At 47.3% G+C, this 14,074-nt stretch overlaps 1 protein-coding gene across 1 annotated transcript in view; it reads right to left on the bottom strand.

The window, feature by feature from the left end:
- Window positions 1-14,074, bottom strand: part of Cpxm2 (carboxypeptidase X, M14 family member 2) — a 111,357-nt gene that overhangs the window by 22,294 nt on the left and 74,989 nt on the right. The window contains exons 5-7 of the mRNA XM_051145448.1: window positions 12,933-13,017; window positions 11,955-12,105; window positions 2,005-2,093 (exon numbers count right to left, since the gene is read on the bottom strand). Coding sequence (XP_051001405.1) covers window positions 2,005-2,093; window positions 11,955-12,105; window positions 12,933-13,017 — 325 coding nt within the window. The remainder of the gene's footprint in view (window positions 1-2,004; window positions 2,094-11,954; window positions 12,106-12,932; window positions 13,018-14,074) is intronic.

Consider the following 14,074-nt stretch of genomic DNA (forward strand, 5'->3'; position numbering starts at 1 on the left):
TTTTCAGCTCAGTGCTTTGGGGCCAGTGGGACTTCAGGGAGGGCTCCAAGGTGGCTGTACTGGTGACCCTGAGTCCTCTTAGCTCTGGCATCTCCTGAGGGGTGGTCATCATAGCCACCTCATACAACCAGCTCTCCCTAGAGGCCCCCAAGGACGAGTGTGGGATAGCTGTTGCAAGGTTTCAGTAGCGAGGGACTCTGAGCAGTCAGCTCACTTTATGTACACTTGAAGAAGTTCCTTGTGCCTACTGAATTGATATTTGTCCCACTTCTGGGCTTGAAGAGATGCCTTAAGACACCCATCAAGCAAGGCTGGGTTAACCCGACAGAGCTCCCCAAGACAGGATGGTGGGCAGAGCCACAAAAATACCCTGGGAAAGTGGAGCAGCAGGCATGAGTCACAAGCCCCAAGTCCGAGCACATTACCTCTGTTTCTGAAGAGCAAGACAGTAAGAGGAGCTCTTTAGCACATCCCACCTCCACGTCTGTGCTGACAGGTGTCTGGAATCCGTGCATAACTCAAGTTAAATGACACTGCGACAAGCCAGGCATGTTCATTCCATGGAACTGAAGCTCAGCCTAATGACTCTGACTTCGGAAACATCTCCTGCCTTCATCCTGGGCAGCTGGCTCCTTCCCTAAGCCCACAAGCCCCCTCCCTCTGAGCCGCATTAACTAGCCTTTGGCGAGTCCTTACTTGTCAGTGTAATCCTGAGGTTACTTCCATGGCTCATTCTTCAAGGAGATTCTAGACTAACTAGGGATCTTCTGTTTCCCCAATGCCTTTTCATGCTTTCTAGCAAATTGTTGTAGAATGCTCAGCTGTGACTACTTACAAGAGACTCTCACAATCCAGCCCATTGACCGTTGACCTCCCCTCACAGAAGGAAGGAGCATGGCCATTGGGCTGTCACCCGAGAGCCCAGCCATTCCCTCCTACATGTCCCTGTTAGCTGAATGTAATTCTGTTCTAGCTGCAAGTGGCCTTGTGGTCCTGAGATGCTGGAGTGGGTAGAAAGGAGAAGGGTACAGTGAAGCTGTGGGAAGATTCTGCCTATGCAGCTATGGAGAAATTGTTAACTCATTCCAGGCTGAAACTTGTCAGTGCAGCTACTTTAGCGCCACCTCCATTCCTAACCTATGCTCTGTCATTGCTGCCCTATCTAAGGTGAACAGACATTTGCTTATGTTTCCCCGAGAAATGCGCGATACACACGCTGGATGTTAACAAGGAACAGGGCTTCAGAGAAAGTGAGCCAAGTTCAAGTGCTGCCCTTTCACCATGCTCATCGGTGCGTTGCAGCCAGCACACACAGGCTGACCCAGCTCCGAGTTACTAAGACCCTGGGCCAATCTGAGGAAACTTGATCACCAACACCTGCTACCTGTATTCAGATCCCTGAAAATGCCAACATAAGTTCTGAGGCCTGGCTGCACAAACAAACACACAGGGAAACTTCTAGACCACATCTGCTGAGATTTCGACTTCACTGTGCCTGGGGTGGCTCACATGTTAATATTCTATAAATACCAGGTCACTCTGGTAGACAACTAAGGTTGAGCTAAGCATCTGAATACTATGGTATGGGGTAATAGCGTTGTACAGTGTCACAGTGACTCAGTTTCCCCATCAATAAGAGAAGGTGATGACAGTCCCTCCCCTCCTGGGCTCTTAGAAGGACTGAACATGTTCATGGAAGTCAATCATGGAACACAACATGTAGACCCACGGGACGGAAGGCTTGCTGTCCTACTGAGAACACCCTCTCACCTTCAAGCCCAATTCATCAATAGCCTTCCACCAGTGACCCCAACTCAAACACATGGAACCTTTAGGAACTAAAGACTTTAATGAGAAAAGTCCAGCTTTGAGCCCCATGTTAGCCATTTCCTAGCAAAGGAGGCCGCATTTGGCTGCGCAGAGGAATCACACATAGTGCCTGTCTGCTCATGCCCTGTGTTGCTCTTTGAAAAGTCATGTTGAGTCCCCATACCCTGGTCTTACCTGGCGCATTTCCTTATAGTTGTGGTGCTTAAAGTCCAGGTCGTCGGTGGTGGTCATCTCATTGCGTCGGTGATAATAATTATTAGGATCTAGGGACAGAAAGACGGTTTCAAATTCATTCACAGTTGGGACAGCCCTGCCAGGAGCCTGGTTTATGTGAGGACAGCAGAGACAGAAAGCTGAACTTCTACCATTGGTTCAGAGGCAAGAACGCCAAGTCTCCAGGAGGTGCGTGGGTGTCAGAACTGTTTGGTGATTAAGACTGTTACAGTCACAAGGCCTGAGCTTGAATCTCTACTTAATGCTGTGTGACCTTGGACAAACCGCTTGAGCAGTCTGTGCCTCACCTTTTCACCTGTATGCAGGGAACGAATACTATCTTCTTTGTTGGCGTACAGTGAGCACTAGAAGAGATAGAAGAGACAGCACATGTGCCTGGGCCTCTGTCAGTACTAAACAAGTAGCTATGGACGTGAAAACGACATTGAGGAACACGTGCCCATCCTTTCTTTCCTAGATACACTCCCTTTCATTCTTCCAAAGGGAAGCCCTGCATGTGGGAATCCCTTCTTCCCACCTCTCAGAACTCCCATGATTCCAGGGCCAGGCCAAATCTGTCACGGCACCCAGTTGCTCTGACTGTGCCAGTGGAAGCGAAGCTCTTTGGCACAAAGGAAAAGACAGTGACAAATCCCCTTCCAGGCAAACGGGGGCTGGAACACTGCCCTCTTGCTGTGGTGGCCACCAGACCATGAAGGAACTGATTCTAGTATAACCTCAGGGACCAGCAGGACACAGAAGCCCAATGGCATCAAAAGTTCTTCGGCAGTGAGCCCTGAAGCCATCCTTCTATGACATTTAGAACCAGAAGCACCTGCTGTAATTTCCATATGAAGTGTCCTCACAGGCTCATGTCCCCAGTTAGGGACATATTTTAAGATGCAGTAGAATACTTAGTAGGCAGGGCCTAGCTATGGGAACTAGGGGGTGCCTTTGAAGGTTCTGTCTGGTCCCTAGTCCCCCCACCTTCCCTCTCTCTCTCTCTCTCTCTCTCTCTCTCTCTCACACACACACACACACACACACACACACACACACACACACACACACACACACACAAAGCCACAGTGTTCTGCCTCACCACAGGCCCAGTCAGCAGGGCCAAGGACTACGTTCCCGAAAGTCAATCTTTCCTCCTTGTGAGGTTTTTGGGGTTTTTTTGTTTTGTTTTGTTTTGTTTTTGTTGTTGTTTTGTTTTGTTTTATGACAAATATTTTGTCACAGAGATGAAGGTCGTACTGACACAGCAGCTGCACAGGTATGATTAGAGGATGGTAACAACACTGATCCTAAGGATTGAGGCTCTGGCTCAGGGGAGCAGAACCTGCTCTCCCTGGTTCCCTTTCCATTTAACCTGACTTTTTGGTTCCGATCGTGTTGCGCATATTTTTCCAAAATAAAGCCCCTGCAGAAGAGGAAAGGTGGAGAGGAGGAAAAGCACGATGAAGACTGACAAGAAGGGAGCCTGGATCTTCCTGATGTCCATTCCTTCTTCTGAGGAAGGATGTCAGAGGTTCTCAGGCCCTTGTAATCATGCTGACATGCCCACTAGAGGATTCAATCACAAAGTCTTGGTCAGCATGGAGCTCCCACGCAAACCCCGCATGAAGAGCCCCTAGGGCTACAGAAGCAGGGGGCAATGTTTGGTAGCAGATGATCCCCTGAGATGTCAGGATCAGCGAGGAGCCATCTGTGCCACCAAAGTCCCCAGCCAAGGAGCACCAGCCATTTAATAGACCTTTCTCAGTCCTGCCAAATCAGATTCCATATCAGAACAGAATCCCAGCTGACTCCACAGGCTCTGTGTGAGAAGCACCAAGCCATGACTACATCACAGAGGCAGGAAGGAGGCATCAGTGCTAGCTTCACACACCCATAGCAGCTAGCCCTGTTGGTGCCCCTAACTAATAAACGGCCTTAGCCTTGGGAACTGAGGCCATACACAATAAATTAGGAGTCACAAAACATAGTGTTAAATCTTCATAAAATGTCTAGCAATACTGCCAGAAACAAGTAACAGCCATGGAAGGCTGCAGGAGGAAGACAGGCATTTTTGTCCAGGCAAGAAAGTTAAGGCTAGCTAGGCTCATCCAAGACCCCAGTTATTTTCTCAAATGCCTGCTTGGCACAAGGGCTGCCCATGCCTTTGGGGAAGAGCTTTCCAGGCCCATGGCTTCCAAAGTAAAAGTAAAGAGCAACAGTTTGGGGTTTGGTTTTGCCGTTTATTGACACTGACTTCAACAAGCCATTTTCTGAGAGCTATCCAGTACTCAGCCCCTGCCTCAAGAACATCTTTCCAAAGGATTTGAAAGCCTTGTTTTGTCAAATACCAGTTATGCCTTCAATGCTGTGAAAAGGGGTTGAAGAAAAAGCTCAGAGCTCTAGGTACAAAATAATCATTGATCAGGAAACATCCTCCCTTCCTGGAGACTAGTCTGTGCTGAAGGATCTAGGACAAGACGCAGAAGTGTATCAAAATACCAGTATCTCTCTCGATACAGAGTCTTCCATAGTTAACCAATACTCCTTCACTTGTCTTTTTGACACAGCCTGTCAGCTATCTACTGCTAACCCTGGCTTCCTTATCTTACAAAACAGTCCCTTCCTCTCATCAGCACCTATTTCACATGGCTCAGGGGAACTGTCTTGCCTCATATGCCCAAGTGCCAGCCTGTGACCCAGGTCCAGGCCATGAATCCATTTGCCCTGGCCAGTAGCTAGCTCCGAGATGATCCCGGGACAAGGGTCATGCTCAGTGCAGCCACTCTCACTGGTGCCAAGATCTTCAAAAGGAAGTAACCTGTGCCCCTGCCCTTGGCTGTCAGGACATTGCAGCGATGGTCCTCAAGGAACTGAACTTCCTCCAGCAATCTCAACACTAGGGAAGGGACAAGGCTGAAGGCCAGTGCCAGCCAGAGGAGGCGTTCTCCTCCCAAATAGAGCACCCAGTTCCAAGCACCTCATGGCAGAAACTGGAGCCTAGACAAATGATGGGTTGATGGAAGCCGAGCTTGCACCTTGACCAGGAATTTTCAGAGTTTCACTGGAAAAAACAGATAATGAGGTTCAGTGAGCCCCCACATCCATATTATGGGTCCTGGCTTGGGGTTTGAGGCTTAGGTTTAAATAGAGGGTGGGAGTTACACAAAACTCTGAAAATCTCTGGTCAGTCTGCAAAAGACTCAGAGATCTGACTGCAGCAAGAAGGCCCTGAGATGTCAGCCCCACTCCTGCCTAAAGCCTGTCACACCCACCTCTGCAATTTTCATCTGTCAGCCAATTTTTTTTTCTCCTTAAATGATTCTGAGTAGGATTTCTGGCATTTGAAGCAGTAGTCCCGAATGGCTGCTTCCATCTCAGTGCCTTTATTATCACAGATGGAGCTCTGGCAAGCCAGCTTCTTGCCTCTTTCCACATGGTTAGTCTTTAAAATCCTTTGTACTAAAACCCAGTGATTCCTTGGGGGGACTCCTTACCTCCAGGGAGAGAAAACTCCAGGCGCAGCACCTAAAAGCCTGCAGCCCACTCGCTTCATTAACCTAGTCCAACCTTCTGTTCTCAACGTACCGGCCTGCTAAGTCTGTTGCCTGAGTCACTGTCACTGTCTCACAGAGGTATTAGGCAAGAAGAAAGAGAAGGGAAGAGGAAGGACTCTGAAGGACTCTGTAGTCGCCTGCTGCCCCAGCACCACTGGGGACGTATGAAAGTCAATATTCACATTGCTCTGGGAGCAATGTGTGTTGTCTGTGGTCATTTGCTCCCTGGTAGACAGTGCCTTTTACTCATGACATGGTCACCAGGTGCCTCCCATGTTGGACTCCACTGAGGCAGCACCCTTTTTTTCCTCTAAAGAGAACATTTTGTTTTGTGTCCTAAGAAAGAGGCAAAGTGAAGCCAAAAGGAGAAAAGGACTTAACAGAGGATGAGATAAGAAAATGAGAATGGGGCTTGGTTCAGTGGTTCAGTGGTTCAGTGGTTCGGTGGTTAAGAGCACTGACTGCTTTTCCAGAGGACCTGGTTTCAAATCCCAGCACCCATATGGCTGCTCACAGCTGTCTATATCTGACACTCTCACACAGACACACAGGCAAGCAGAACACCAATGCACATAAAATAAAGGTAAATAAAATTTAAAAGGGTGTGTGTGTGTGTGGTGGCACTTGTCTTCAATCCCAACACTCACGAGACAGAGGCAGTCAAATCTCTGAGTCAAGGCTAGCATGGTTTATAAAGTGAGTCCAGCACACCAGGGTTCTTTTATACAAGAAACCCTGTCTTGAAAAGCTAAGAGGGGGGACGACATTTCCCCCTTAATGAGATGCAGACTCCCAGGCCCCAAAGGCAGCTACCTGCAGAGCCTGCTCCAGGTCACAGGGAACCGGAAAGTTGCAAAGGAGACAGGTTTACAGCCCTGTAATGAAGATCTCCAAGCAGCTGTAGCTCCCGTTAATGTACTGGCCTTCCATAGCTTGATTTAAATGAACCAGCACTGGTCCGGGGAAGTGAGGAAGAGCCACAGGCTATGAGTAGCTACTCCCAAAGTTAAAGATGAGCCAACTTACAGGGCTTTAAACTGGCCACGATGCTATCAGATAAACTAACAATAGTAAGTACAGGTTGCTGTTGCTGTAGGTGACAGTAGTTAGTTATTATTCCTTCCGGAATTTAAGATATAGACCAGGTCTTAGTTGATGGACAAGATTAAGCCCAAATAACATTAAAGTTGAATATTTCCTCCTTAGGGCAACAGGCTTGCCTGACACCAACCTCACTCCAGGATCTGAGCTAGACTCTGTCTCCAGGGAACAGAGTTTGATAGGATACTACACTCAGCATCCTCCTCTGAGTCTATTCTGAATACATCCAACTTGCACACATGCACATATGCACATATGCATACACACACACATACACACACACACACACACACACACATACACACACACACACACACACACACACACACACACACACACACTTACTTCCTCCTTGATAGGCCAGAAAGGGTGGAACTCTGTTGTCAAACCCAAACCTCATGTACCTCGAGAGGCCATTTTACATTTTCTTCAGTAAAAACTACTAAGAACACAGGTCCTCTCCCTCCGAGGGTGCTGTCTTGCCTCTCCAAGGCTATCTTTCACCTGTGTTCTGTTAAGAGTGACTTTCCACTCCCCTCCCGGACACCTTGATGCTCAGGGCACTTTCCCTCCTTCTAGATGCAATAAGTTGTCCCTAAAGGCTCTTCTGTGTCCATCCTTAAATTCGTTTTTGTTTTACCTTGTTTTGTTTATTTAAGACAGGGTCTCCTTCTATAAGTTGAGGCTGTCCTAGGATTTATGTAGGCCAGATTGCCTTTAATTCCTCGGGAATCCTCCTGCCTCACTCTGGAACACTGGGATCGCAGGCAGGTGCTACCATGTCTAACTTCTGATTTTTTAAAGCTTCTATTTCTTTAAATTATTATTTCAAATGTTTATTTATTTGCTTATTCATTTTACATACTGATTGCAGCCCCTCCTGTTCTCCAAGTTCTCCCTCATACACCCCTCCCTCCATTCTCCCCTCTTCTTCGTCTCAGAGAAGGGGAGATGCCCCCATGGGTACCAACCCAACCTGACACTTAAGTTGCTGCAGAATTAGGCTCATCCTCTCCCACTGAGGCCAGACAAGGCTGCCCAGTTAAGGGAATGAGATCCAAAGGGAAGCATCGGAGTCAGAGAGGGCCCCATTCCAGTTGTTACAGGATTCACATGAAGACCAAGCTGAGCATCTGCTCCATATGCCTTGCTTGCTCTTTGGTTGGTGCTTCAGGCTCTGTGAGCCCCCATGGGCCCAGATTAGTTGACTCTGTAGATCTTCTTGTGGTGTCTTTGACCCCTCCAGCTGCCTCAACCATTCCCCCAACTTTTCCATATGACTCCCCAAGCTCTGCCTAATATTTGGTTGTGGGTCTCTGCATCTGTTTCCATCAGCCACTGAGTGAAGCCTCTCGGAGGAGTTATACTAGGCTCCAGTCTCCAAGCATAGCAGAGTAACATAAATAATGTCAGGCATTGGTTCTCTTCCATGGGATAGGTCTCAAGCAGGGACATTTCCTCAATCTCTCGTCCATCTTTGTCCCTGCACATCTTGTAGGCAGGACAAATTTTGGGGTTGAAGGTTTTGTGGGTGGGTTGGGGGTCCTTCATCCCTTCACTTGAAGTCCTGCCTGGCTACAGGAGGTGACCACTTCAGGATCCATACACCCTCCAGCCCCCACTGCTAGGAGTCTCTGCTAGGGTGACCCCTAGATTTCCTGGGGCCTCCCCTATTCCAGGTCTCTGGAAAATCCCAGAGATGCCCCCATCTCTGATTTCCATTCTCTCACTCAGTTGTATCCCTGCGCCATTCTCCCTGCTCCTAAGCCCTACTTCTGCTCCCCTTCCCATGCCCTTCCCTACCCAGTCCACTCCCAGTATCCACCTCCAATGTTTATTTTATTTCCTCTTCTGAGTGAGATTCAAGCATCCTTCCTTGGACCCTCCTTGTTACTTAGCCTCTTTGGGTCTGTGGATTGTAGCATGATTATCCTGTACTTTATGGCTAAAATCCACTTATAAGTGAGTACATACCAAGTGTGTCTTTCTGGGTCTGGGTTACCTCACTCAGGATGATCTTTTCTAGTTCGATTCATTTGCCTGCAAATTTCATGATGTCTTTGTTTTTAATAGTTGAGTAGTATTCCATTGTGCAAATGTACCATATATTCCTTATGTTTATTTAAGACAGAGTCTCCCTCTATAGCTTAGGCTGTTCTAGAATTTACTATGTAGACCAGGTTGGATTTAATTACTCGGTAATTCCCTTGATGCTGTGTCTGGAATACTAAGGTCATAGGCAGGTATTACCTCCCGTGTCTAGCTTCTGGGGTTTTTGTTTTGTTTTGTTTTGTTTTTGCTTTTGCTTTTTTTACTCAATGGAAAAAGAAAGCTTCAGGAGGATCCTGTGCTCCTGGTAACATTCTACACAGCAAGTGGCCAACCTGTTCTGGTTTTCCTAGGACTGTCCTGTCTGGTTTCAGGCAGAGCAGACAGTTGATGACTTGATCACTTGATCTAATGAAGTAAGTTCAAGAAGCAGATCTTCCTATGATATAAAAAATAAATGTCCTCTTCTTTTCAACAAAAACAAAAAAATTAATATACCAAAACATTCTTACTTTATCTCAAATATTTTGGCCAGTATAACACCAGATGCCACCCAAACGACATATATACCTATTGTTAAGACATCAGAATGCAGGAGACTATGTCTACAGGGATGTGCATAACCCCCTTTTTCATATCTATCTATCTATCTGTCATCCATCTACCTATCATCTATCTTATCTATCTATTATCTACCTATCTATCATTTATCTATCCACCTAACTATGCCTGTGTATTGTTTTATATTAAAACTTTTTAAAAAATAAATTTGGATTTTAAAAATGAACCTACATATTTGTCAAGTAGAAACCAGAACCACACTAAATCCAGATCTCACAGTTCATCTATCTCCGTGAGTGTTTCAAATACCCACCAAGAACAACCTAATAGAGAAAAAAATCACATCAAGACACTCACACAGGGTACCTGTGCCTTTTCCTAATGACACATGGATTCCTGGCCTAGGATGGAAGCCATGGCTCCACTCTTTACAGAAATGCAGGAGTGCTAAGCAAGGGTCCTGGCCTGGAGGAAAGGAGACAGAGCCTCCCTACAGATGCTGGCCAAGATCTGTGCCAGCAGATATCCTGAGCCCCATGATCCCAGAAGGCTTCGGATGCCAGCAGGCTGGATGTGGGACTGAAGCAGGAACAAGTTATGAAAGGAGGCTCAAATCCCAAACAGGTTGCTCTGATGAGCTTTCCTTATCAACCGTGGAAATGTACACAACCTTTGTCCCAGCAATTCTACTTGTTACAACCAAGTTCAAGCAGCAACTGTAGACACAGGGATGAATACACACACACACACACACACACACACACACACACACACACACACACACACACACACCCCACTGACAGAGAAATAAGAAGAGTAATTGCAACATTGTTTATAGGATCAAAATATTCTAAACTTCTTAATTTTCACCTACCACAAGCTGCTTAAAGGAGTGAGATTTTGTTCATAGACTAGGAGAGAAAGATGCCCTCTTTCCTGGTTTCATACTGTCAATGTGACCAAAAGCAATTTAGGGGAGCAAAGGGCTTACTACAGCTTACAGGTCACAGTCCATTAAGGAAATTTGAGGCAGAACTTTGAAGGCAGGTCTTGCTATTCTATGCAATACTATCTCTGGGCAGGAGCCCACTCATAGCCAAATAAATATAGCAGAAACTACAGAGGATGCTACATGTTTCCCCACTCTCTGGCTGTGCTTACCTACCTTTCTTAAGCAGCCCAGGGAATGATGCTGACCACAGAGGGCGGGGCCCTCCTACACCAGTTAAAAACCAAGAAAATCCCCCACATACAGGCCCATGGGCCAGCTTCACCTGGGTAACCTCTCAATGGAGACTCTCTCCTCAGGTGTCTCTATGTTGTGTCAAGTTGACAGTCACAGCTAACCAGGACAGGCTACAATCATTTTCGACATTTAAAAAAAACGGCAAGCTAGTAAATGCAAACAAACATAAAATGCAGTGTGTGTGTGTGTGTGTGTGTGTGTGTGTGTGTGTGTGTGTGTGTGTGTGTGTCTGTGTGTGCCTGCCTGCTATGAGGATCGTTATGTAGGCAGATTGGGTTGACTTTCTCACCCATGGAGGGTTCAAGTTCTAAAAACCTACAGTTGGCAAAACCAGCTCATGCATATTACAGGACTGTGAGAAAAATAGAATGTGGCATTAAACATGCTTTGAAAACACAGCAAATGCAAGCTCATGGTGGAGCTGGGGTGACTGATGAAATAGCATCAGAGCTGGTGGTAGCCTGCCTCTAGCCATGCTGGGCAAGACTGGGGACCCACAGGCAGTGACACTTCGGTTTATTCTATTCTATGTGCCTATGAGTAAGCAGACTCTGGGGAGAAATCTAGACAAGATGGCCCATGTTTCTGCTCCTATTCCTTGTGACCTGACTGGGGAGGACAAGAATGCGACATTCCTGCAGGCTCTGACAGGTGCTACATGGATGGGGTTTGGGACCAGCTGCTTTCCAGATGTCTGATTGGGAGGAAGAAGCCCTTTTCATGGCTCCCCAGTGACACAAGCCAATACCTTCTGAAAAGCCACCCTAAACCAACTGACAGAATCTAGAAGGTGCGTGTAAATTCCCACTTGTGTCGGAAGTTAGACTCAAACCAATCATGTGAATATCAGGCCATAAGAGTAGAAGAAAGAAGCTTCCCATGAAGACACGGGCATCCCCAGGGAAGCTCTCCAGACAGCATCTTCAAATGCTCACCGCTAAGTTTCTCCCACTTCTGCCCTGCCTCTGCACCCAATACAGTAACCATGCTAAGGACAGCTGTACGTCTCCAGGGCAAACAAACTCTGTAGCGCGGAGAACTGAACCCACCCAGAGCTTTGCACATTTGCACATGCTTTACCTCTAAGTTACATCCCCAGTTGACTGCTAGGTGTTTTTTTCCCCTCACTTCTGAGGGACAGCATTAGATGCATAAACATCATCTTAAAATACAACAGGCGAAATCACACTTGGCAAGAGAACTCAGGGCCAGCAACGTTCATGTTTCTGGAGTTGGGATTATGAAAAGTTGTTTTTCTTCTTCTTTTTGAATAACCTACGTGTTAACCACGGACACAGGGACAGGACGGCTCGGCTTTATTTGGACTCCTCTTGGGGAGGCAGCTGTCTCCCACTAGAGAGCAGTAGCCTTGCAGGAAGTGCAGGGGGCGAACTCACCTGGCAAGGGGCAGCCCAGTATCTCCAGCCTCATGCAGATGTTTCCGTTTTCAAACCACGACTGCGGGTTTACACGAATGTAGCGGGCCACCATGGGGACCGGCAGCTCGCTGAGCACTGGGATCTCCTTCTCACTGTTTCCTTCAAATATCTATTGACACTCAAGGGGTAAAAGGAAGCATTTGAGGACCTTCATTACCAAAGGTAAGACTGCCAGAAATCCACTCATCCCTTGGGATCCTATCAAGCAGTACATATGCATGCTGGGAATCACCCCTGCACTCTGTCCCAGGAAACCCCTGTCTCTCCATCTTTCATGAGGACAAAAAGGATGCTCCAAAGCTCAGAGTTTTATAAGGAAGGGGAGCAGACCAAGCTTTGGAGCAGAGAAAGGTTCTGTTTGGTCTGACAGTCAAAGAGAGCTACTTAGACTGGTAGGAATGGGGTGGAGTTTGGCAGGCAGGGTGGGGGCAAAAATAGAGAAGCCCCATAGTGGGTTTCATAGGTTGAAGACCAACTGGTTCCATGCTGCTACTGCACACAGGACTGTTGGTGTAAGTAAGAACGAGACAGATGGAGCCTGCAGTCAGTGGCTAGGATGCTGGGTGCCACATTGGAAGTGGCACTTGAGAATCTGAGTTTGAGAGTGACAAAAATCCCGTGCTGAAGCTAATCAGGCAAGGTGGCTAGAAAAGTTAGGGCTGTTGGGAGTGAGGGTGACAGATGCAAGGGTCCCAGCTGCAGTGTGCTAACTTGTGACCTGGGTCAGAGGCTGGATCCCAGAGGCACTTTAATTGGAATGAATGCAGCATTCTGCATCAACCCTGGCTGTGGGCTACTGGAGGTTGGCCTTCAGAGCATAAATAGAAGGTCACTCTCCAGCAGACTCCCCTGGTCGGTTTGAGACCCCTCCCCAAGGAAGAACAAAGCCCCATAGCCAGCCTCTAAGGGAGTGGGGAGAGGGGAGAGGGAACTCACCATGTCACCAGATCCATTCTTCACAGTAACCCATGTGTGGCTGTCATTGCTCACCATGACTTTGTAGGACGTCACCCAGTCACTCCTGTGAGAAAATAAAACATCACTGGGGTTACATGCTTTAAAATACTTACCCTTTCCATTCAGAGGTGCGGAAGTAACGGCAGGTATGCTTTTCCCAGGACTGGATCAAACCTTGATTCCCAGGGAGGTCCTGGAGGACAACGTAAACCCTTGTCATTGCTCTCAGTTGCCCATTACAACTAGATAATAAGACCCTAGTGTTGAAGATGCCACACAGTTTGATTGCAGAACATACAGAAAGCAAGCTTGAGCCTATTGAAAAACTTCTTCCCAGCTGGCTAGTTTTCATAGTGCTAGAAGGTGTTATGTGAGCCACTTAGGGAGAAAAGACGTCAGCGGTCTTACCTAGCACGGGACCATGCATGCTAAAATACCAACTTTCCAGGCAAGATGTGCTCTCGAGTGTAACAGCGGCAAGACTGTTTATGGGGCTAACCAGCTGCTTTCTGGTTGCACTTGAGACCTCCTCTATAGGAGGGCATCCATGCCTGGCACTCTAAACCAGCTCATAAGGACATGGGTGGGGAGAAACCTACTGTTGTTGTTCTGTTAAGAAGCTGTGCTCTTGGCTTCTAGAGATGTATATCTCAGCCCATTAGTCTATGCTGCTCTCAACTATGGTAGAGAAACTTTTTTTTTTTTTTTTTTTTTTTTTTTTTTTTTTTTGCAGTGGGCAAAGGTTTATACAAACCCATTACTAGTCAGCGCGCCCAGAATCAGTTGCTCCGAGTGCTCAGCCCTGAATGGGACATCTGTGTCAACCAAGAGCAAGCAAAATGGAATGCAGGAGCCAGAGAAAGAGAGCTGGAAGTGCCTTCTGCACAGGGCATACATAGCTCACAGCTGTTGTGCTAGAGTACGCACGGTTACTAGCACAGGATAAACCAGTCAAAATCCGGCATGGATGGGGGAAGGGCTCATGCAGCCCGCCTCTAGCTAAAGAGCTATTAGCAGTTGACGGCTGCTGTGGGAGGAGTAGTCATTTTTCTTTGAGGTTCTGGCCCCTGGTAGTTTGCCCGCTCTTCAGTAGAAAGTCCACACCCATGCACACATGTGCA

Source organism: Acomys russatus, chromosome 5, assembly GCF_903995435.1.
Source record: "Acomys russatus chromosome 5, mAcoRus1.1, whole genome shotgun sequence".
Taxonomy (NCBI): Eukaryota; Metazoa; Chordata; class Mammalia; order Rodentia; family Muridae; genus Acomys; species Acomys russatus.